Source organism: Psammomys obesus, unplaced genomic scaffold, assembly GCF_907164565.1.
Source record: "Psammomys obesus unplaced genomic scaffold, mPsaObe1.curated_primary_1811, whole genome shotgun sequence".
In the NCBI taxonomy this organism is placed as follows: domain Eukaryota; kingdom Metazoa; phylum Chordata; class Mammalia; order Rodentia; family Muridae; genus Psammomys; species Psammomys obesus.
This window is the reverse complement of record NW_026596079.1, coordinates 21,369,487-21,395,449: the sequence shown is the minus strand read 5'-3', so window position 1 is coordinate 21,395,449 and position 25,963 is coordinate 21,369,487. Positions and strand designations below refer to the sequence as shown.

General features: G+C 42.1%; 1 protein-coding gene across 3 annotated transcripts in view; it reads left to right on the top strand.

Annotated features, from left to right (window-relative positions):
• The window catches only part of Col14a1 (collagen type XIV alpha 1 chain), a 220,025-nt gene that overhangs the window by 181,032 nt on the left and 13,030 nt on the right, over positions 1 to 25,963 (top strand). For all 3 annotated transcript variants that reach the window (XM_055626634.1, XM_055626633.1, XM_055626635.1), the window contains exons 41-45: positions 3,880 to 3,933; positions 4,509 to 4,580; positions 13,114 to 13,149; positions 14,079 to 14,145; positions 16,921 to 17,109. In XM_055626634.1, the coding sequence (XP_055482609.1) occupies positions 3,880 to 3,933; positions 4,509 to 4,580; positions 13,114 to 13,149; positions 14,079 to 14,145; positions 16,921 to 17,109 (418 nt within the window). The remainder of the gene's footprint in view (positions 1 to 3,879; positions 3,934 to 4,508; positions 4,581 to 13,113; positions 13,150 to 14,078; positions 14,146 to 16,920; positions 17,110 to 25,963) is intronic.

Below are 25,963 nucleotides of genomic sequence, written 5' to 3'. Positions count from 1 at the left end.
ACTCAGTGTTATAACAAGACTACTTACGTGATGGCCATGTTTATCATCCCTAGGCCTAACTATATCTCTCATATGTCGTACCTCTCAAGAAGCTGCAAAGGGAATTGTGTTTCTAACACACGTTTTTGAAGGCACATATAAACCACAGCAGAGTGTGTTGGCTTAGACATTTGCTCGTCTGTGAAAGCTGCCCTGTGTCCCCAGCCTGGGTCAGATACTCATTCTGTGTGTCTCCTTGGAACTCTTTTATGTATTAGCATAAAGGTTGCTGTTATCATTTCATTGTTTGACAATCCATAGAACTTTGAATTTATTCTCTCCATTGCCAATCTAAACCTCACAGAATGCCTAGGACATCATAACCATGCAAGTCGGAAGCTTACAAACTTTTTCACAGTCATGTCTATTCAGTGTCAGCAGAAAGAACACAGACTACTGCCTTTTCACACTCCTCCCCATGTGGTAGGGAACAGGGTGTAAGGGCATTATTTCCTGCCAATCTTTTCTGGAGAACAATGCAATTTTCTGTTGTTTTCCTTTAAGAAAATATGTCATGGCTCAGCTCTCCTTTTGAATAAGCCTGTCTCTGTTGAATTAGGAATATTTTTCCTTCTGGGCACTGTTAGATCTGAGCCAGGGAAAGCTCTTGCCACTGTTTGGACCCAGTGTTCTGTTCTCTCCTTTTTGTCTGGTACTAGATGACATTGAAGGCAGGAGCCAAACAGAATCTTTTTAAAACTGCTTTCATATGTGTCCAGAGCCTACTTTTGTTATATGAAAACTTCATCTAAGAAAAAAAGAATATATTTTCAAATTTTCTTTAACATTTTACTTGCTATTGAGAATTTCATACAATCATAAGATGAGTTTTGATCAAATCTCTTCCCCTTATCCCCTCCAATTCCTCTGTATCCCTACAATTTTTCTCTTCCAACTTCATGTGTTTATTCCGGTTTTTTAAATTTTTTTTTAATCTGTTTGTGTTTTGTTGCTGTGAAGAGAAGACACCATGGCCACAGCAAACCAAAGCTTCTACTCTACAGCAACTTTTATAAAGAAAAACATTTAATTGGGGCTGGCTTACAGTATCAGAGTTTCCCACCATTATTATAATAGTGGAAAGCATGGCAGCATGCAGGCAGACATGGTGCTGGAAAAGGAGCTGAGAGTTCTACATCTTGATTCACTGACAGCAGGAGACTGTGTGCCACTCTGGGCATAGCTTAAGCATAGGAGACCTCAAAGCCCGCCCCCACAGTGACACACTTTCTCCAAGTAGGCCACACTTGTTAATGGTGCCACTCCCTACAGCCAAGCTTTCAAACACTTGAGCTTATGGGGGCTATTCCTATTCAAACCACCGTATTGTTCTTGTTGCTTTGTTTTATTCTTTAAACCCACTGGGCGTGCCTTTTGTGAGTGGGTGTGGAACCATCAGCTGGTACATGGAAAGCCTTTCAGGGGTCATGAGGGCCTGAAGAAACTTCCTCTCCCTACCCAGGCAGCCATCTATCTCAGCTAGGGGTGGAACTTCATAAGCCCTTCCCCATCCTTGCTGTAATTCCAGTCCTGGGAAGTCTGATAGGTCTGACATCCTCCTCCGGCTTTTGAGGGTACCCAGATACAGTAGAATACACACAGAAATACAAATATTCACATGCACATAAATAAAATTAATATTTAAAAAAATTTATATAAAGATTTTCTTTCGTGTCTCTAAGTTTTCTCATTTATAAAATGAGGCTGTTGGGCTGGAAGATCCTGATCATCTCTCACATATTCTGGTTTATATTTGTTATTTTCCCTAAAAATGCTACTTCTAAAATCCATTTAAAATAATCTGTTCACGACACAGTCTTACTGGGATTATCTTGATTTTACTATGTATCCAAGGCTGATCTCAAATTTTCATGCAAGTCTCTTCCCTCAGCCTTCTGAGTACCAATAGAGGCATGAATCATTGCATGCTGCTAAAAATAAGTTTATTTATTACCCATACATCAGAATGAGTTTTTGTGGTTTAATGAACAGATCCATGAGAGAGAGAGAGAGAGAGAGAGAGAGAGAGACAGAGACAGAGACAGAGAGAGAGACAGAGAGAAACAGTCTATGTCAGGACTTGTCTTCACAGCTTTCTCAGACTTTTTGTCCAAGACAAAGCCTCACCATGTAGCCCAGGCTAACCTCAAACTCATAAGGTCCTCCCTGTGTCCTCTGAGTATAGATACATACCATCATGCCCAGTTCCAACTCCAATTAATTTTTACTAAAGTGAAAAACCAGAAATATCATAAAATGACAGCAACAATACCATATGTATTGGCCTCAGGTAATGATCATAACTACCCTAATATATAAGTGGCTGAATGCAGTGCAGCACAAGAAAATAAAGTCAAATAATGGCTGTTTCTTGTTCACAACCCCGAGCAACCAGCAAGGGTGGGTGGAGGAGCAGGAGTCTCCTCCTCCACATAATAATTTTGCAGCCTGTCTACCTTGGAGCACTCTTTCAGACTCAGCCTCTAAAGTTGCTGCAGGAGGGGACTAAAAAGTGGAGGATCACCCACAGGAAATGTTTATGAGCCAAGGCTGGAACTGGCCCCCTTTCCTGGCCAATACTCAGGCATAAGGCTCCAACTGGATTGTGAGGAGGCTGCGAAATGAAGCCAAGCAATGTGCTAGGCAGAAAAGGGAAAGCAGGAATATAGGTGAGCTGGCTGCAAAGACTCAATGGCATGGTGAGGCTTGAGAGCATGGATGATCCATGGTTCTGCAGGACACTCACCCCATGCCATCTCCTTGTGGCCTTCTGGACCACCTCCCACACTTGCTCATTCCCCCACGGCATTATTTGGTACTTTGTGGTGGAAGAAGTTATGCAGATATAAAGCTCTTGTGCTGATAAGACAGATTTTTGTGAGTTAGAAGAGGAGAAGGACAGGCTACCGCAGAAATGGTGGGAACTGACGGAAAAAGAGTTCAGAGAGGGAACAAGAATGTTAGTCAAGGTGGCTTGGGATGGGACTGAGGGTTCCAATAGAAGAATCTCATGGTGAAAAGTTTATTGTCCTAATAGCAAGAAGTGATATTTTGAAAACTTCTATGAACTTATAAAATCTAGATTGAAGATTCTCTCTCATGTTAACCACATCAGAAGGGCCAGCATCCATACATGTGAGAGTCAGCCATCCTAACTGCTAAGTATTTTTTACACCCATAAAAAAAGCACATATACACATATCCAATGTCTCAAAGTGGCCTTTTCTTAAGGGACATCACTTTTTGAGGGGACTGTTTTAGTTACTATTTTTCATCCTTCTGAAATGGAATGGGAAACAAGTATGTACCCAGTGCTGAGCTGACCACTGAAGACACTCAATAGAGCATTCCCAGATCAAAATTGTCACCACAGCAGACCTCCCTGCCCTCATTCTCCTCTGCTTCTCAAGAGCTGAGAATTGCAGATAATCGCACTTCCCTTATATAGAATAGACTTCCTGTAGGAGACACTCCCCACCCAAGACTTGGGAATCCTAAAATACACTAATCCACTTTTTTGGTCTGGGCATTAATTAAAAAGAATAGAACTTGCTTATTTGCTATGCTTAGTTTAATAAACTTTCTGAAAATGAGTCGCTATTTAAGTTTGTAAGTGACATTTCTCACACCTACAGTCCTTGCACTTGAGCCACTGGTTAGAGCCAATAGACACAAAATGCCTGCCAGGAACAAGCTCCACAAGACTCTAACAGCAGCGCATCCTCGGTAGTCCAGAGCAGGTGGCAGGATGTGTGCCTTAGGTGCTGAAAGGAATTTGATGACCCTCTCCTGAAAGCCATGTACCAGCCACTTGGGTGACATGCCATTTCTTTTCCTCAGGGATTTCCTGGGAAGGATGGTTCCTCTGGACCTCCAGGACCACCTGGGCCAATTGTGAGTATTTCTAGAAAGTTCCAGGATGCATTCTGTGCCACAGCATTTATCTATTTATCTATCTATCTATCTATCTATCTATCTATCTATCTATCTATCTATCTATCTATTTATTCATTCATTCATTTATTTATTTTAGAAATGTTCTTCTGCTGGCCTTTTCAGCTTCCATTTTTTTTTCTATTTTATAAAAACAGTTTGTCTGCTGATACAGACTCATAACATCTTTAAAAAAAATAAAAAACATTTCCAGACGGTTTGATGACTTAATGAGCTAGTTTTCTTAAGTTCATCTGCATTAATTTAGTTGTTGTTACCTGTAAATAAGGCTTGGAATCAATAGAACCATACCTGACCAATCCTATGGAGACTTAAAAACTGCCCTAACCTAGTGAGATCAGCAGCAGCAGCAGCAGATCGTTGGACACAGGAATGAGCAACGACACCCAGAGCATCTGGAGATGGGGAAGGCAGCTATTGGGGCATGCATTGTTGCACTTGCTTGAAAGCTGGCTGTGGTCAGTCGTATATGTGGATATTCACCTTTGTCCCACTTCTTGCTTCTTCCATCTTAGGGCATTCCGGGAGCCCCTGGTGTACCAGGGATCACGGGCAGCATGGGACCGCAGGGAGCCCTGGGGCCACCTGTAAGTACTTAGTGGTGTGGTTGGCACATATGTCCTCTCGTCGCTTATTTATATGTTTGGATGTACCAGCATCTCTGTGGATCAGAAATGTCTTTTTCAGATGCCAAGCACGGTGGCGCTCACCTCTAATCCCAGCACTTGAGATGCACAGACAACAGATCTCTGGGAGTCTGGATCAGCCTGGTCTATATAGCAAGGTCCAGGACAGCCAGGACTAAATAGAAAGACTCTGTCTCAAAGAATTATGTAATTTTTAATATATATTAAAAATATAATTTAGTTATTATTACCTATAAACAAGACTTGGAATGAATAAACCATATCTGAGCAATTCTATGGAGAATTAAAAACTGCTTGAATCCCAAGAGGGAAAAATATACAACTAAAGGTTTTATACAAAATATATAAATTATAAAATATAATGTTTCCTCATCTGTGAACTGTGTGACACTGGCATTCTCACCAAAACCATTCTTTATGTTTTCTATGATTTGCAAGATGCTCAGTGTAGGCTTAAATATCAGCAGGTCGACAACATCTGTGCTTTAACTGAGTTACCAGGAAATTAAAGCAACTCTTCTATTGAGAAGCCTGTTCTGCTGCTGAAAACCTGCTGAAAGGCTGTGATATGATGTGGGGGGAGAGAGAGAGAGAAAGAGAGAGAGAGAGAGAGAGAGAGAGAGAGAGAGAGAGATGAATTTCCTTTCTGGGACTCTTGGGAAAAATCTAGTTTCTTGACTTTTCTAGCTTTTCAATATTGGCCACATAGCTTGGCTTATGGCCACTTCCATCTTTAATTCTACTAATGAGTCATCTTTTAGTTCAATTTTCCATGGCTATGCCTCTTCCACAGGTGGGAAAGATTCCTGCCCTTCAGGACCTTTCTGTATAATCTTTCTGAAAGATTCCCCAGTCCTCAGCTAAATTCTCTTTATAAAGTCCTTTAGGACTTTATAAATGTCCTGAAGTGACACACTTCAGGTCATGCATGAAGTGACACACTTACAAATATGTGGGGAAGCTTTTCCACTTGTTGAGAAGAAAACACAACAGAAACACCGGGTCAGATCAGAAAGGACACTTCTCCTCTGCTTTGTTCACAGCTGCTCTTGTCACTGTTTATCCTTGGAATGCCTTTCAGTACAGTTTTCAATCCGTAAAGTCCTCTGTGCTGTGGTGCAGCCGTCACATACCTAGAGATACCTGCGGTGTGCCCAGAAAAACGAACATGGGGCTGAGCAGACATCCTCGTAAACACTATCTTTAGTAGTCACTTTACAAAGCTGGTCTCTTACTCTAACTGCTTTCTCAGGATCTGAAATACTCTTGACTGTCCTGTTTTCAAGTCAGACTAGTACTGGGTCACAGAAGGAAACTGGATGACTTTGTTCTCAGATATCTTCTTTGACTGAAAAGGCATTACCATATTTGATCATGTGTGTGGAAACATACACAGGCACAGGCACAAGTACACACACACATACTCTTACGAGTAAGCACAACACACTGCTCTCTGTTATCTCTCTGTCTCTCTCATCTTTTTTTTGTCAATCATATCTATTCATCTACTCTTCTATTTCACACCAGAAAATCTTAAAAATGTTCTTCTATTAGGTTTCACTCTGTTCCTTGAAAATCAGAGTTCTAGAATTCATCCTCCTGACTTAGGAACCAAGGCCCCAGTCAAAAAAGTTTCCAAGGTAGTGCATGCTTAGTCCAGAAGATCACAGCAGCACTTAGGGCATCAGAGAGGTTGGGGGCAACCTCTTTGCAGGATGTTACTTTACTGAGGTTAGACAGAGTAAGTAAAGCTGTCTGGGCTGGAGGAGAAGGAGACCCTTTTCTCACCAGCATCTCCCAGGACTACGTTTTCTTACCCAGGCTATGGAAACACAAGATATGATTGGTCCAGAGCCAAGAGGGACAGGATGAAAAGTAACAGAAGATGGAGAAGGCACCAAGGTCTTGGGAGAATTTAAATGGAGTGTAGAGGGCCAGAGTCAGGCTGGGATTTATTGATGAGGATGATACTTCCTCATTTGCCCATCTGGCCTAGTGTGTCTCTGCATTAGACTCTAAACATGGGACATGCAGAAATATCAACACATTCCCCGAAAATAAATCACCCAATGTTAATTTTATCACCCGTCAGCATAGCAAGGCATTTGATGGCTTCAAGAGAGACCTCATGCCGTGGACACTTCTGTTAGAAACAGAAAGTGGTCTATAGCTGTTGGGTAGGGGTGCCACAGTCAGCTTGTGTATTTCTGACCCACAGCAAGATGTTCTCTGCACTGGAGTTCAGGATTTTCCCTGTGTCCAGGCTGCCAACTCTTACATGCCCACAGGCTGCCAGGGTGGTATGATTATTAGAGCAGGCTCTGTGTTGGGCTGTTAAGGCCTTGATTGATTTCCCATAGATATCTGTCTAGGAAAATAAGAGAAAGGAACCAAGAAGGACAAACTGTGCCACAGAAAGCAGCAGTGTCTTTCCTACGGTATATGCCAACAATACTTACTCTCCTGTGCTTCCACACCAGCTCATTGGGGCAGATGAGCAGGGCTGCTACCAAGCTTCTAATTCCTCCCTAGGCATTGGCTTAAATATAGTGCCTCCCTGCCATGGTTTACATGCATGATGAGGTCTGTGAAAGGGCTTCTTACCGCTGTGGCCACATGCTCCAGTAGGAAAGCTCATTATTTAAAGAGTCTTGTGTAAAATGTCTAAATACCTTGCACCTAGGTGGGGGCTCTGGTGTGAACAGTCCTACCTATAGGAGCCAGATAACTGAACCAAATCATCTAGCCTCCATCTTATGTAAATCCTCCCTATTTCAGGCACTTGCTACATCTTCTGGCTCCTGATGTCTGTCTCGTGACTGAATGATAGCTCCTGGAAGTCAGGGATTTTATTGCCATGCTTGTATACCTCTTTATCATTGGAGACATAGAGCACTTTTATATATTTGTGAGAAAAAAGAGAGGGGAAGAGAAAAAGAGAGCGGGAACGGTGTAGGGAAAGAAAGGAAAAGAGAGGAGAGGGCGGTTATGTTCTTAGGCTGTTGTTCAGGGAGACAAAGTTACTCTTGCTGGTTTGGGGTGAGGACGGTGACTGTTTTGAGGCCCGCTGAGGGTTGGTTTGTATAACAGACGTCTTCAACATGTGGGACTTGGACTATGAGATCATTCTCTCCCTTTCAGACCCAAACTTCCATGACTCTATGAATGTAGCTACTGTATTTCTTTACATTCCAAGTGTTCCTGAAATTAAAGGGAAAATATGCCATTTTTTCCTGCCTCCATCTGCAGGAACTACGTGTTTTCCCTCAAAATATACTTTGATGGAGTTATGGACCTTCATGTGCTCAGGAATTTTTATTTTGTTTGTTTGTTTTACTTTGCAAAAAAAAATAATCAAAGGAAATATGTCAGTGAAGTCAGATCACAAGTAGTTACTTGCTGTATGTACTATTTCACTAAGGAGAACTTTCACTGAGACTGCACATCTGTGTCTTTTAGTGACTCAGTAACAAACACCATGAGACAGAGTTTGGGGAATTTCAGGCCTAATTAAACTCATCTATCTCTTTGTACCAGAATCTGCCAGTAGCTGTCTATTTACTTCACCAACCAAGTTTGGTCTCTAATTTCTTTCTTTAAATATGAAATATTTTCAAACATCCTGATGCAACAAAGGATACCAAAGGAAATGTGGAAAGACCTGCTGGGATTGAAATTAAAGTGTCCAAGGCTGAGTTTCTTTTATTGTTGCATTTTGTTTTTGTTCGTGTTTTAACACAAGATCTCACTGTGTAGCCCGGATAGGGCTTAAAATCGAGGCAGTACTGCAGCCTCAGAACTATGATTACATGTGTGTGCACCACCATGCTTGTTCAAAATCGATTATTTAAAATGGCTCAAGTCAGGACTTGACTCTGAATTACAAGAATGAGGTTTGTGGGGGTGTGGTATGCTTTTTTGTTTTTTTTGTTTTTTTTTTTTTTTTTTTTTTGCATTAGAAAAATGTTGTCTTTATTGGAATAGAAGATCTGTCTCATGGCTTTTGTGAACCCGGTCCTCTTCTAGCCGAGCAACAGAGAGAACCTGGTCCAGAAGTCCACAGATTCACCTCAAGTTCCAGCTCTTCCATATCTCTTATTGAGTGATCTTGGGCAAATGATTTAAGCTCTGCATTCATGGTTTTCTTAATCTTTGAACTGGGAAAATCTTTTGTAGTTGATACTAGGACTGCATGGATTAATCAGACAGGAGTATCGTGGGGATAAAAATAACAAGGCTATTGGAAGGGTTAACCAATGAGTACGTAAGAAATACCCAGAGCAGTAGTTGGCAAAGGCAACCTAGGTATTCATTATTAAACTGTATAAGTTTGGAACATAGGAAAATGTCAGTTATTTAATTTTGGCTGCTAGTTTGGGGTTTGTGTGTAATGCCCCCAAGGTTTTTTATTTTTTTTTCCACACAGGGGTATCATAAGTAGTGCTTTTCTCCATAGGACCTGCCAGTGGACACTGTCTTCTGGGGGGTTTTGTCCTGTTGAAATCAGAGCTGGCAGGTGGCAAGGGAAGAGGGCATTGCTTGTCCATTTATTTACAAAACTAATTTAGGCTGTACACACAGGAAGAGTGGAAGGGAGAGATTAAAGGAGGGAGAGGCAGGGAGAAAGGAGAAGAGAGAGACAGTTTCATAACCCTTATTTTTGCAAACAAATTTCTCTGATGGAAGTTGGGTATTTTTAAACACAATCAACACTTTTCTAATGTTTTTTCTTCTGTCTCTTCTCAATCTAGTAGTCAAAGCAAAGTACAGATTGGCTAGTGATGCAGATTTGAAATGAAACCCAACCATTCATTCAGTTAACACACATGTGTGAGCTCCTGCCCCATCACAGGTGGTCTCGGGAGCTGGGGATATGGAAATCCCCTAGCTGGACACAGACCAAGCCTTGTGCAGCACACATGCCAGGCAGGAGTCTCGTTCTTCCTAGCAGCTGCAGTCCTCTTTAAGCTCTTTGTCTGCATATTCCAAACCATCAGCATGTCATGAGATCATAAACTCTGAGCCTTCTACTCTAGAGATCCCTTTGTTGGATAGCCCTGTTTTAAGAAGAAAACTTGGAGACTTTAAGTAGATTGAGGAGCCAGTCTTAGATTTTTCCCAAGTATTTGTTCTTTTTAAAAAATTCTTTCTTTTTTTGTGTGTGTGTGTTTTTTAATAATTACAGTTTATTCACTTTGTATCCCCGCTGTATCCCCTATCCCCATTCCCTCCCAATCCTACCCTGCCTTTCTCTTCTTTTCCTGTGTCCCTTCCTCCCTACCCTGCCTTTCTCTTCTTTTCCCTCCCCTTCCATCTGACCATAGTCTATCAGGTCTCATCAGGACTGGCTTCTTGTCTTCTTCTGTGGACTGGTAAGGCTGCTCCCCCCTCAGGTGTAGGAGATCCAAGAGTCAGCCCATGAGTTCATGTCAGAGATGGTCCCTGGTTCTATTATTGGGGAACCCTCTTGGATACTGAGTTGGCTTGGGCTACTTCTGTACTGGAGTTCTAAGTTTATCTCTATGCATGGTCCTTGTTTGGAGTATCAGTCTCAGAAAAGACCCCTGTGCCCAGTTTTTTTGGTTCTGTTGCTCCCCTTGTGGAGCTCCTGTTCCCTCCAGGTCTTTCTATCTCCCCCTTCTTTCATAAGATTCCCTGCACTCTGCCCAAAGTTTGGCTATGAATCTTAGCATATGTTTTGATACCCTGCTGGGTGGAGTCTTTCAGAGGCCCTCTGTGATAGGCTTCTGTCCTGTTTCCTGTTTTCTCCCTCTTCTGATGTCCATCTCATTTGCTTTTCTTAATGAGGATTGATCATTTTACTCAGGTCCTCCTTCTTGCTTAGCTTCCTTAGGTGTACAGATTTTAGTACTATTATCCTATATTATACGTTTAATATCCACTTATAAGTGAGTATATACCATATGTGTCTTTCTGCTTCTGGGATACTTCACTAAGGATGATCTTTTCTAGTTCCCATCATTTGCCTGCAAATTTCATGATTTCTTTGTTTTTAATCGATGAGTAGTATTCCTTTGGGTAAGTAAATGTACCACAATTTCTGCATCCATTCTTCAATTGAGGGACATCTGGGTTGTTTCCTGCTTCTGATTATTACAAATAAAGCTGCTACAAACATGGTTGAGCAAATACCCTTGTTGTATACTTGAGTCTTTTTTGGATATATGCCCAGGAGTGTTATAGCTGGGCCTTGAGGTAGCACTATTCCTATTTGTCTGAGAAAGTGTCAGATTGATTTCCAAAGTGGTTGTACAAGTTTTCATTCCCACCAGCAATGGAGGAGGGTTCCTCTTTCTCCACATCCTGTCCAGCATGTGTTGTCATTTGAGTTTTTGATCTTAGCCATTCTGATGGGAAAAATTTATTTCTTATTTATTACAGTTTATTCACTTTGTATTCCAGCTGTAGTCCCTCCCTCATCCCCTCCAAATCGCACCTTCCCTCCATCTTCTCCTCCCATTCCCCTCCCCAAGTGCCCTGATAAGGGATGTCCTCTTCCCCTTCCATCTGACTCTAGCCTATCAGGGCTCATCAGGACTGGTTGTCTTCCTCTGTAGCCTGATAAGGCTGGCATACACACCTCCTTCAGGGGGAGGTGACCAAAGGGCCAACCACTGAGTTGGCTGTCAGAGACAGCCCCTTTTCCCCTTACTAGGGTACCAACTTGGAGACTGAGCTTCCATGGGCTACATCTGTGCAGGCATTCTAGGTTACCTCCATGAATGGTCCTTGGTTGGAGTATCAGTCTCAGAAAAGACCCCTGTGATCAGATTTTTTGGTTCTGTTGCTCTCTTTGTCGAGCTCCTATCCCCTCCAGGTCCTACTAACTCCTCCTTCTTTCATAAGATTTTCTGCACTCTTCCCAAAGTTTGGCTATGAGTCTCAGCATCTGCTTTGATATCCTGATGGGTAGAGTCTTTCAGAGGCCCTCTGTGGTAGTCTCCTGTCCTGTTCCCTCTTTTTTCCCCTCTTCCAATGTTTATCCCATTTGCCTTTCTGAGTGAGGATTGAGAATTTTCCCAGTGTCCTCCTTCTTGCTTAACTTCTTTAGGTGTACAGATTTTAGTATGATTATCCTATATTATATGTCTAATATCCACTTATAAGTGAGTGTATACCATGCGTGTCATTCTGCTTCTGGGATACTTCACTGAGGATGATCTTTTCTAGTTCCTATTATTTGCCTGAAAATTTCATGATTTCTTTGTTTTTAATTGCTGAGTAGTATTCCATTGTGTAAATGTACCACAATTTCTATATCCATTCCTCAGCTGAGGGACATCTGGGTTGTTTCCAGCTTCTGGCTATTACAAACAACACTGCTATGAACATGGCTGAGCAAATATCCTTGCTGTATAATTGTGCATATCTTGGATATATGTCTATGAGTGGTATAGCTAGATCTTGAGGTAGCGCTACTCCTAATTTTCTGAGAAAGCACCAGATTGCTTTCCAAAGTGGCTGTGTAAGTTTACATTCCTAAGAGCAATGGAGGAGGGTTCTCCTTTCTCCACATCTTCTCCAGCATGTGTTGTCACTTGAGTTTTTTATCTTAGCCATTCTGACAGGTATAAGAACTGCCAGCTTGGACTCCACACTGAGTTTGCTATGGGACCTGTTCAGACTGAAGTAAGAACAGGAAACAATCTGACAATATGGTGTCTTCCATCTACAGACTCTATCCTCACTCTTAGAAGTAATTATGAAAATATCACATCCACATTGCCTATGACTTGGCATAGAAATATGACTGCCTTCTGAGGGCACCTGTTTTCCATTTATAACCATAATTTTTATTGCAGAAACACTGAAAACATTGTGATTTTTCTTTGGTAAATATTTTACAGTAGTAGTAAAGTTTCTTATTGTCAAATGTAGTGAATCCATGATCTTAAGTAGGAATTCAGCTGAGGACACACACATGAGCTTCAGGGAGACCCATGCCATTTCTGGAGAGGAAGCAGAACAGCAGAACGAGGCCGTGGCATTTCACAGATGTCATCTCTCTTTTTTCACTGCTAGATTAAGAGACGTTCTTTGCCTTTCTTACAGATATGGTTTTATACAACTTGAGGAAAAACCTTTTTTTAAGAAGGGGATTGTGGAATCATTATGAAGCAGTCTGCAGAGTTCAGTGGCTGTTTGGTGTAGGGAGCTGCGAAGGGTATCACTGGTGGACACGCCGGTTACTCGGCAGTACAGCTGCCCCATTCGTTCCACTTTCATAGCTCTAGACTGCCACATCTCTGCACGAAAGACCCAGAGGAAGAAAGTGCATAAATAAACCCTTCACCTCAGGGACTAAGGTTGCTTCTGTTTATTCCCGTTGCCTAAGTGTTTGCACCCATGTTTGGGCAAGGAGCCCTTGTCAGCTATGAAAAGGTGCTCTCTTGTGACTCATCATTGAGTACAGCATCGTCAGTAACTTGAGGTTTATGCTTCACTCTTACAGGGTGTCCCTGGACCAAAGGGAGAGCGAGGTGAAAGAGTAAGTCATCTGAGGGTGCGGCTGGCTACAGGTGGTTGCACATAGCTCTTGCCTGAGCCTAGTGAAGAATGGCTGTTGCTGGCTGTGGTATTCACTGCTGTTCCACTAGTCTTTCATAGAGAAGCTCATTTCCCAGGGAGAACATCTAGGGTGGGTTGGAGGCCAGGAGAGAATTTCTAATTTGTGGACCTGCTGTCATCTGGCTCCTTGAACTTGAGCTCATTCCTTAAGGGGGAATCAAACTTACCTAACTCACAAAGTGGAGCTAAGATGGAAATGTAATAGTTGTAAAAGGCTGCTATAATCAATGCAGATGGCTCTATACTAATGCCAGCCAATAGCACGGGACTCCCGTTTTCCTGATGCCACAGTATTGGCATGAAGCAAGACAGTGGTTGATAGAATCAAAAAAGAGGCCCTGAAATTCAAATGACTTTAATTTCGGCCCCTGCTCCTTCCTGTAGAAATTGTGAGGCTTCTAATGTAATTGTGTTCTTGGCTGTGATAGAAACAACACTGGTTTCAGGTTCAACAGGTTATTTCTGTGAACATTTAGGTAATGTGTTTAATGTTCATTAGCTGTAACACAGGCCTATTGGTTTTTATGAGTTGTTATTAGTATTAAATGAGCCACCACTTGAGAAGGCATCAAGTATGTATGAGTATGTTTAGATATTGTTAATATTTTTCAGAATCTGGGACCAAAAATGTTTAATTGAACTCATAAATTTGATAAGCAAAGACTTTCAGGGACCTTGAATCCTGGGTGAATCCTCTGAGGCAATTAGCCATAGTGGTTTGCCCTCCCTGTTGCTAGGAGCCTAGTGTCTTAGTGGAAACCCTGGGTCAGGTCAGCTCTGTCCTGGCTGTGTGGCTGAGCATATGGCTGTGCCTGAGGAACCTGAGGAATGTGCTTTCTTCCCATCCAGGGAGACCTGCAGTCCCAAGCCATGGTGAGGGCAGTGGCACGTCAAGTATGTGAGCAGCTCATCCAGAGTAAGTGCACTTGCTGGCCATCCGGTCCTGCCTCATTCCTGTCCAAGGGAAGCTTTTCTTCCCGAGACTAGACAGACCAAGGAAGACCCTCTAAACCTCTGGATTGCTGCATATGCATAGTTTTTCAAGTCCCCTCTCTACCAGCCTAAGAGATTGCTCCAGAGCTTTACAATGATGGCACAGGAGCCCGACCTCCACTGCCTCAGTCCAAGAACCATTGATTTGCATATGAACATTTAATTTAACTGCTCTGATTGGATCTTCCATTTCTCCTTCTCCCATCAAACGGATAGGTATTTTTTCAAGTGTTAAGCACTTAAAGACTTCCAGTCTGAGTTAGATTCAAGATGACCGTGGTGTTTGTTTCTACTGGCTCAGCGATTTTAATCACTTTCCATTCCTTATCCATTAGTGTTGGTTAGCCCAAGGCCCTTCCTTTGATTCCTTAGGCTCTTTGCCAAAATATACTCATACCCATAGGGTTGATATGACATCTGATATGACAGTTGGGCATCATTCCCAAAATCTTACCAGAACACACTTGCTGTAACCTTTATTCCACTTCCTTTGTTTTCAAACCTGAGCATTTCAGCAGCACTTAGTACAGCAACAGATTCCTATACTCACCCATTTTGTACATATGCCCACTTATTTTATATATTTTTGTCTCAAAAATCATACCACAAGGTTACTAGGATGAACCCTTCTCTTTGCCACAAATATGTTTAGTTCCAGAATATTTGAGGCCAAGTAAAAACAAAAATTCCTCTAAGACCCACCCAACTCTAGCCAAGCTCTATTGCTCACCCCTCCCCACTCTGACAACAACCTCCTCCTCCTGGGATGGCATTTTCAGGGTAGTTTCCTTATCTGCCTCAGGGTTGTGTTTACTTTAACTCAGAGATGTTTGGGCCGGAGGCCAGTAGAGCTCAGCAAGTAGAGCTCCTTACCAAGGAGGTCTGTTGGTAAGATCCAAAATTCCACCTGTTCCTTTGGGATAAACCAAGATCCTACCCTGGGGAGGCGTGGATGGAGAGATGTGACTTTCACTCTGGCAAAAATATCAGTGCAGAAGGAGGGCAGAGCTCCCATCATCAAACACAGCTGTCCTCTTCTGTGTGCTGTATCCAATTCTATAGTGCCCAGAGTAGTGTAGGGGCAAGAGAAAATTTACCAATTAAACAAAACAGTTTCAATTTGTGACAACATAAGATCTTTAAAACAATTCATTCTACAAGGGAAACTAGACTTCAGTCACTTTTAGAGTTTTCTCCCTTAGAAATTCCCAGACTCTGATGAATGACTTCTGGGAGCGGAGGAGTCAGACGTGAGACAAGAGCTGAAAGGAATGTGTCACAGAGAGGGCCCTCCTTCCACTGCAACTGTCATGGGAGGAAATGGCGCCATCCGCTACACCTTGGCTGTCTCCTTAAACATGGCTCTGTCGCTCTGTTTTCCCCTGTGCTGCTTAACTTCTCGTTCTGAGCATGGCTTACATATACTTCCATACAAGCTCAGCCAGCTGGGTTTTAGTTCTTAGTTGAAGAATTATGCTGAGAGGCGTATAGGAAATGGGGAGAAGGCAGAGTGGTAACAGCTGTGGAAGTGATGAATGACGGCTCCTGTCAAACAAAGAGGGAAGTGGAAAAGACAGGTGCCTTACCTGACCAAACAGCAGCGGCTGTGCCTGCTGATTGAATCAGGAGAGGGCTCCAGAACACAGTCATAGATCAATGTTTAAGAAAGGAATGAAGTCCATGTATTAAATGAACTTCCTAAAATCTGAGGATGTAGCTCAGTTGGTAGAGTGCTGGCCTTATTATGTGTGAGGTCTTAGGTTTGATTCCAGCACCACACATACCAGGTTGGGATGCACGCCTGCAGTCCTAGCATGTTAGATGTGGCGGCGGGAAGATGAGAAATCCCCGGACATCCTCAGCTACAGAGCTAATGAAGGCCAGCATGAGATGCATGAGACCTCCTTATCTCAGAAACAAAGACTCCCCCCCAAATAAAACCACAAAAGAGCGGGTGGCCCTAGACACCAAAATAATAATAAATGAACAACTCATTTTTAAAAAAACAAGATGGATAATAGTCACCTTTGTGGGAAAATGTCACCTCCAAAGATGACGGAAAATGAACTATTATGCTATTAGGGCATTACTTGTAATTGTTTAAATTCATTTTTCCAAACATACTGAGTTAAGGGGTTACAAGAGAGAGCATCAGGATTTTTTTTTTTTTTTTTTTTTTTTTTTTTTTTAAGCCTAGGACAGGGGCGGACTGCAGCTGGAGCCCAGGCAAGGTTCTTGAAAAACTGTCTTGGAAACAAGAGTTGAGTGTAGACAGAGGTCTTGTCTGGGGATTTGAGAGCAAGAGGGTGGAGCAGGCTCTGTGGGTTGGAACAAAGACAAGTAAGTAATGTGGAGGGAAATTGCTGGGGAAAAAGGCAGCCGGGTGAGGGGGTGAGGGTTCAGGGGTCAGATAAATGTTGGGGTGAGTACAAAATTTATGACTTCTGTTCAGCGATGTTTATTGCAATGCTGACGTGAACTGTGGAATTCCAAACACATGAGATGTGACTTGAATGTAGCCCAGCCGTTAACATCATTCATGATAAAATGCAAAACCGCTAAGTTGCAAATGAGCCTATCTTAGAAGGGTGTGCCTTTTCCTCAGTGGCCATCTGACAGAGTTGCTTGGAGGTTTGAAGAATGACACCCCAGCTTCCCCTTTAGTTGTGTGACAGTTCATTTATTTGTTGTTGCTCAGGTCATATGGCCAGGTACACAGCCATCCTCAACCAGATCCCAAGCCATTCCTCATCCATCCGGACCATCCAGGGCCCACCTGGAGAGCCTGGCAGACCCGGTTCACCTGGAACCCCTGGAGAACAAGGACCCCCAGGTGCACCAGGCTTCCCAGGAAACGCAGGCGTGCCAGGGACTCCAGGAGAACGAGGTAAGCAGGGCCACTTCTCTCACAGGCCATCCCCAGAGAAGGGGACAGTGAATCAGAGCGTGACAGTGGTGCTTCTACGCTGACAGAATCTGAAATAAAGGAAAAAAATCAATTCTACCTTAATCACTAAATTTCTTATATGTCCTGACGTTGAGAAAATTAAGCAGCATACCTTTTTGTCAGAGTTTATCTACTGGGGCGGCAGGGTGGGGTCAGAAGCCCTAAGCCACCCCTAAGAGGCTTTTGTTAATTATTTGAGAACTATGCACATGGCTACACTGTGTATGTCGTTCACAATCCTCCCCTGTCCCTTCATTATGCCCTCTCAAATTCATGTCCTCTTCTACAATTACTCTTGTACCTGTATACAGATACACAGATAAATGCAACTTACTGAGTCCAGTTACTGTTGCCCACGTGGACATATGCATGGGACTGACAACCTAAGATTCAGACACCTGTCATGGGGCTTCTCAGTGGAAAAACAAACAAACAAATAAACAAACAACTGATATATTTTTTTCTTCCTTAATAACCATTTACTTTCTGTAGCTCTTCGTTTAGGGGAGGGCCTTGTCAACTTTTCCCTCATGCGTATTTGTATGTTGGCTAGTGTGGTTTTGTGCAGGCAACAATATTGTTGGGAATTCATGGGTGAGACATCCCTGTCATGTCCAGAGGAGGCTGTCCTACAACATTTGTCTCAGTCCTCAGGCTTTTCTGTGAACCTTAAGTGCTTTTATCTTTTTTAAAAAATTTATTTATTTTTTATTAATTACAGTTTATTCACTTTGTATCTCAACTGTAGCCCCCTCCTTCATCCCCTCTCAATTCTACCCTTCCTCTCTCTTCTTCATCCATGCACCTTCCCCAGTCCACTGATAAGGGAGGTCCTCCTCCTTTTCCATCTGACCCTAGCCTATCAGGTCTCATCAGGACTGGCTGCATTGTCTTCCTCTGTGTCCTGGTAAGGTGGCTCCCCCTTCAGGGGGAGGTGATCAAAGAGCAGGCCAATCATTTCTTGTCAGAGACAGCCCCTGTTCCCAATACTAGGGAACCCACTTGGACACTGAGCTGCCATGGCTACATCTGTGCAGGGGTTCTAGGATATCTCCATGAATGGTCCTTGGTTGAAGTATCAGTCTCAGAAAAGACCCCTGTGCCAGATTTTTTGGTTCTGTTGCTCTTGTTGTGGAGCTCCTGTCCCCTCCAGGTCTTTCTATCTCCCCCTTCTTTCATAAGATTCCCTGCTTTCTTCTCCAAGTTTGGCTATGAGTCTCAGCATCTTCTTTGAATACTCTGCTGGGTAGAGTCTTTCAAAGATCATCTGTGATAGTCTCCTGTTCTGTTCCCTGTTTTCTTCCTCTTCTGATGTCACATGTTCACCTGAATAGATGTGTTTCTGCTTCTGCACTTTTATACATATTATTTATTTTTATATTTTTCAAAAATTCCTCTTTCCCTTGTGTTATGCATCTTGTTCTTTTTAATTTAGTTTTATTTATATATTTATTACAATTTATTCACTTTATATCCTCGCTGAAGCCCCCTCCCTTGTCTCCTCCCAGTCTTATCCACCCTCCTTCTTCTCTCCCTATTCCCTTTCCCTAGTCCCCTCATAAGGGAGGATTTGACCCTAGCTTATCAGGTCTCATCAAGGCTGGCTGCATAATTTTCCTCTGCGGCCTGGCCGGGCTGTACTCTCCAGGGGAAGGTGATCAAAGAGCCAGCCACTGTGTTCATGTCAGAGACAGCCCCTGTAACCCTTACTAGGGAACCCACTTGGAAACTGAAAAGCCAATGGACTTTCTTTAAAAAAAGAAAGTCTAAGTCCTCTCCAATGCATTTTATTTTAGCACAAGGTTCAGATTAATCCTCTCCTCTGTGTGAACCTCATATTGATCACCCCAGACCAGAAATATGGCCACCTCTAAACTCATTGTATACTTTTCGCCTCTTATTCCCTATTTAGTGTGCCTCTGATATTAGTTGACAACTAGATGGCTGAGCTTTAAGAGTCAACATACTGTGATTGCCAATGCCCAATGCCTTTAACGTCTCTTCCAACATGGCTGTCACATTGATTATGACCTGCTTGTGATTATGCTGCATGATGCAAAATCAGAAAAAAGGGTTTCATGCCCTTCCAATACACCAAAGGTCTGACCATCCAAGGGAATGTACTTTTACCAGCAGGGCACCCTTCAGTGGTGTTGAGGATAGAGAAACTGTGACTCACAGAATACAGAGTCAGTGCCTGAGTCACTCCCAGCAAGTTCCAAGTTGTCTTTGCTGTTTACGGTACTCCTTACTCTGCTCTTGCCAAAAGAGTCTTTCTTATACTGCAAGATTGAGTGATTTCGTTAGAGAAGATCGCCCAGAAGTTCTCAAATGGTAGCATGAAACCATTTAGTATATGAATTTTCATAGCATCTTTTCTGTGTGTGTGTGTGTGTGTGTGTGTGTGTGTGTGTGTGTGTGTGTATGATTGAAATAAAATTGAAGTCCTCAGCCATCTGTTTTCCTGGCCATCCAGTTTTATATAAAACATATGAAGTTTGCTGAGGCCAAACAGGGTTCATAGTCAGCCAACATCAGGACCAGTAATAAGAAACAGGTTTTTTTTTTCACTGTTGTATCAATTATGATTATCATGATGCTATATAAGAACATCAAAGATGACACTATTTCATAATGAGGAAAATTAAATATTTTCAGTCAGCAGTATAACAAACTATGAAAGCAAGATTAAAAGAAACATGGCTGACAAATAGTCTCTAGTGTAGGACTTAAATGAAGCTCAGTCTCTGCTGAGGCTGAAGACTCATGGCTTTCTTCATCTAGCCAGTTTTTTTGTTTTGTTTTTATAAAAAGTCCTCCATTTGTTTTTTTCTGTTGTAGTTTTTTAAGCTTCTAAAAAAAAACATGCTGCACAGGAAAATATATAGAAATCTATGTGAATGAGTGGGACACAGTGGCCCACACCTTTAATCACAGCACTTTTAGGCAGAGGCAGGTGAATCACTGAGCTTGAGTCCAGCCTGGTCTACAGAGAGAGAGAGAGGAGTTCCTGGACAGTCAGAGCTACAGGGCCTCAAAAAAAACCTAACCAGGCAGAGAGGGGCAGTGATGTAGAATGCTGGTGTAGCAGCCATGCAGACACACGAAGCTGGAGCAAGCAGAACAGCATTTGTACTCTGGTTTCTTCTTTTTTCATTGAAAGCCCAAGGAAGTGAGGGGAGGTCCTTTAGTTTCATTTCTGTTGGTGTGACAAAATACGTTTTCACAGAGTAACTTAGCAGAGAAAGGATTCTTACTTTAGCTCACATTTGCAGGTTGCTGTCTATCGTAGCAGGGAAGTCAAAGCAATGGGCAGTTAAAACAACTGGTCACTCTACAGCCACTGCCCAAAGCAGAAAGAAATGAATGAACACATATATGCTTGGAACCCATCTTTCTATACTGTTGCATAGGCAAGAACCCAAAGCAGGGAACAGATACTTCCCTGTTTCAGGCTGAGTCCTTCCACATTAATTAAGGCCATCAAGACAATCTCCCAAAGGATATTCCCATAGGCCAAGCTGTTCTAGACAGTCCTTCACGGAGACTCTCTTCCCGGTCATTGTAAGTTCTGTCCAATTCACACACTAACTATCACAGGAGATCTTGGATTTTATTATCTCAGTTTGAAAAATATTGTCTTGGAATGGTATTGTTGCTTAACTCCTTCCTTCAAGAATTGGACAAACCAAGGCAAGGCTGCCCACTCTCTCCATATCTCTTCAACATAGTTCTTGAAGTCCTTGCTAGAGCAATAAGACAGTTGAAGGAGATCAAGGGGATACAAATTGGAAAGGAAGAAGTAAAAGTATTACTATTTGCAGATGGTATGATAGTATACCTGAGTGACCCCAAAAATTCTACCAGGGAACTCCTACAGCTGATAAACACCTTCAGCAAAGTGGCTGGATACAAAATTAACTAAAAAAAAAAAATTCAGTAGCCCTCCTGTATACAAAAGACAAAAGGGCTGAGAAAGAAATTAGGGAAACAACACCCTCCACAATAGCCACAAAGGACATAAAGTACCTTGGTGTGACCCTAACCAAGCAAGTCAAAGACTTGTATGAAAAAAAATTTCCAGTCTCTGAAGAAAGAATTAGAAGAAGATATCAGAAGGTGGAAAGATCTCTCATGCTCATGACTTGGCAGGATTAACATAGTAAAAATGGCCATCTTACCAAAAGCAATCTACAGATTTAATGCAATTCCCATCAAATACCAACACAATTCTTTACAGACCTTGAAAGAAAAATTCTCAACTTTATGTGGAATAACAAGAAACCCAGAATTGCTAAAACAATCCTCTACAATAAAAGATCTTCTGGAGGTATCTCCATCCCTGATCTCAGGCTGTACTATAGAGCAACAGTAATAAAAACTGCATGGTACTCGCTTGGAAAAAAATGGTGGATCAATGGAATCAAATAGAAGACCCAGAAATAAACCCACACACTTATGGACACCTGATTTTTGACAAAGAAGCCAAAGCTATACAATGGAAAAAAGATAGCATCTTCAAGAAATGGTGCTGGTCTAACTGGATATCTACATGTAGAAAATGAAAATAGATCCATACTTATCACCCTGCACAAAACTAAAGTCCAAGTGGATCAAAGACCTCAACATAAAACCAGACACACTAAACCTGTTAGAAGAAAAAGTGGGGAAGAGCCTGGAATTCATTAGCACAGGAGACAACTTCCTAAACAGAGCACCAACAGCACAGGTTCTAAGAACAACAATCAATAAATGGGACCTCATGAAACTGAAAAGCTTCTGTAAAGCAAAGGACACTGTCGTCAAAACAAAACAACTGCCTACAGACTGGGAAAGTATCTTCACCAAACCTATATCTGACAGAGGGCTAATATCCAGTATATATAAAGAACTCAAGAAGTTAAACAGCAACAAATCAAGTAATCCATTTAAAAAATGAGGTACAGAACCAAACAGAGAATTCTCAATAGAGGAATACTGAATGGCAGAGAAACACTTAAAGAAATGTACAATGTCCTTAGTCATCAAGGAAATGCAAATCAAAATTACCCTGAGATTTCACCTTATACCCATCAAAATAGGAAGATGAATAACTCAAGTGACAACACATGCTGGAGAGGATGTGGAGAAAGGGGAACCCTCCTCTACTGCTATTGGGAATGTAAACTTGTACAACCACTTTGGAAATCAATCTGGCACTTTCTCAGACAATTAGGAATAGTGCTTCCTCAAGGTCCATCTATACCACTCCTAGACATATATCCAAAAGATGCTCAAGTATACAATAAGGACATCACTCAACCATATTTGTAGCAGCTTTATTTGTAATAGCCAGAAGCTGGAAACATCCCAGATGCTCCTCAGTTGAGGAATGGATACAGAAATTGTGTTACATCTACACAATGGAATAATACTCAGCGATAAAAAACAAGGAAATCTTGAAATTTGCAGGTAAATAGTGGGAACTGGAAAAGATCATCCTGAGTAAGGTATCCCAGAAGCAGAAAGACACACAGAGTATATAATCACTCATAAGTGGATATTAGACATATAATATAGGATAAACATACTAAAATCTGTCACCTAAGGAAGCTAATCAAGGAGGAGGACTCTGGCTAAGATGCTCAATCCCCATTCAGAAAGGCAAAGAGGATGGACATCGGAGGAGGGAGAAAACAGGGAATAGGATAGTAGCCTACTGCAGAGAACCTCTGAAAGGCTCTACCCTGCAGGGTATCCAGGCAGATGCTGAGACTCATAGCCAAACTTTGGGCAGAGTGCAGGGAATCTTATAAAAGAAGTGGGAGATAGAAAGACCTGGAGAGGACAGGAGCTTCGCAAGGAGAGCAACAGATCCAAAAAGTCTGGGGACAGGGGACTTTTCTGAGACTGATACTCCAGCCAAGGACCACTCATGGAGATAACCTAGAACCCTCACACAGATGTAGCCCATGGCAGTTCAGTGTCCAAGTGGGTTCCATAGTACTGGGGACAGGGACTGTCTGTGACAGGAAATGATTAGCCTGCTCTTTGATCACCTCCCCCTGAGGGAGGGTGCAGCCTTACCAGGCCACAGAGGAAGACAATGCAGCCACCCCTGATGAGACCTGATAGACTAGGATCAGAGGGAAGGGGAGGAGGACCTCCCCTATCATTGGACTGAGGGAGAGGCACAGGTGGGGAAGTGGGAGGGAGGGAGGGAGGGAGGGACTGGGAGTGGAGGAGGGAGGGAGGTACAGGGGGGATACAAAGTGAATAAACTGTAATTAATAAAAAATAAAAAAATTTAAAAGAACTGGACAAACATTCTTTGCATGTAGAGAGGAGAAGAAAATGACAGACATCATGACTCTCCGCAGCTCTCCTTAGTAACTCAGACTGGTTTTGTTCATTCCAGTTGTCTGCCTCTCTCATCCTTGACCCTTTGTCTCATTTCATTTCAGAAAATCTTACTCAAAACTTATGAAGAACATTATTCTGTCAACTGTCTTCTCAGTTAAATTGTAGTATTCAGAGGATCCTCAGAACAGGAGAATTCAAAGAGGCCAACTGGTGTGTTTTGTTTTTTCACACACTCCAGTGCTGATTGATTTCCCCAATTCTCAGAACTACAGGACCCTCATTCTCACAGCAGCTTGCTTTGTTTTATACAGCCTGATCTCTCAACCTGCTTCCTCTTACCTGATTACAATCAAAGAAAACTGTTTTGCTGTGGATCAGCATTTCCTTTGCTGGCTTAGTTCCTTTATTACACCCTAAATTGCCCTTGGGTATGCTCTTTATACCATAATCAGCTTTCAACTTCCTCTGTGAGTCCCTCAACTTCCACAGTCTTCTCAACTTCCTGGCCTCGCTGGTCACTAATTTGAATGATCCAAAATGTATCCCATTGATAATCAATTTATCTGTTTATTTTCTTACTTCAGTTGTTGAAATGTTCATATCCACACTGGTATCTTGAATTGAAAATAGAATCTCACTGGTCAACAGTGAGTTTCTTCATTTACTTAAAATGAGTTATTTACTTGGAAGGAGCTCTTTTTAATTTACGCAGAAACAATCAACAAAATTTCTCTACTTCTGTTTTCATTCACAACTCCTCTAATTCCTATGAGTCTTTAAATATAGTTGGATCCAACTCAATAGTTTCATTTTTTTTATTTTCTATCAGCTATGACTGAATTTTATATTTGGTATGTTTTCCACAATAAATCAGCCAAGTTTTATTTAGTTCAGGAATTTCTTAAGGTTTTGTGGCTTCTCTGAGTGAGAGGTGATACTATTATTTGTGGCTATAACTTATTCAGCATTAAGTCCCTCTGCCATCCATTGTCCTAGACCAGCACACACACTATCTCATTTAAAAATGGGAAATGGTTCAGAGATGAAAGGATGAAATACTGAGTTTATAGGCTGGGGGATGACAAGGGCCTTGGGATGTGTAGAATGTAAATGGTTTCAGGATTTAGAGGAAGATTTGATTGTGGGCTTTGATAAGAAGGAGTGCTGGTCCATAAGGAGCAACTACCTAATGTGTGATCTGCTAGCATGGTGTTCTTTAAAAATAAAAACCTTATGAGATCAGGATTAGCCCCAGGATTTTTGTGATGGGGCTAAGGTCAAATCCAGGTACTTCAATATGCTAGAAAGTTATTTAACCACTGAGTGCATTCCAGCCCTGGATTAGCTCCTCCGTGTGTGTATGTGTGTGTGTGTGTGTGTGTGTGTGTGTGTACATTCATGCATGTGTATTCCAGCCACGGATTAGCTCCTCCTTTTGGATGTACATGTGTATGTATGTATGTGTATACATTCATGTATGTGTACTACAGCCCTGGATTAGCCCCTTCTTTCATATGTGCATGTGTGTGTTCATGCATGTGTGTGTATGCATGTGTTTCGAGGTGCACATACACACATGTGCAGGTATAAGTGGAGGTTAGTCAACAACTGTAGTTGTTACGCAGGTACCATCCATCCCCCTTTTTTATTAACATTTTTAAAAATATTTTTTTATTTTTAAATAATTTTATACATTCACTTGTATCCCAGCTGTAGCCCTCTCCCTCTTTCCCTCCCAATCCTCCCCTCCCTCCCTCATCTCCTCCCTGCCCCCTTCCGAGTCCACTGAGAGGGCCATCCCCTTTTTTATGAGACATTTTATTGGCCTTACCAAGTAGGAAGCTGGCTGGTCAGTGAACTCCAGGCATCGTCTTGTTTCTGCCGCTCCAGTGCTAGGTTTACAAGTGCATAACACCACTTACGCTACTATTCCAGCTATTCTTCCTCCTCCTACTGCTACTTTCTTCTTCTTCTCCTCCTCCTCCTCCTTCTCCTTCTTTTCCTCTTTCTCCTCTGTCTTTTCCTCCTCTTCCTCCTCTACCCACTCCTCCTCCTCTTCCTCTTCTGTCTTCTTCCATTAGTTCTGGGAATCAAGCTCAGATCTTTGACAGAAAAAATTTCAGACCTCTGACAGAAATATCTCTTCAGCCTATTTTGTTTTGTTTTGAGACAGGGTCTCATACTGCCTCAGCTAGCTTTGAACTTTCTATGTACCTGAAGCTAGTTTTGAACTTCTGATCCTCCTAAGTGCTGAGATTACAGATATGCATTCCCACACTCAACCAAGCTCTATTTTGGGTAGTGAAACTGCAGCAAACATGAATTACTATATTGTTCAAAGTCAACAAGGGGAGTAAGACCTGGGATCTATATTTCACTGAAATGATTTTTTTCCTAGATGCACATACACACTATACTTCTCATCATATCTCATTAAACAAAACAATTCTTA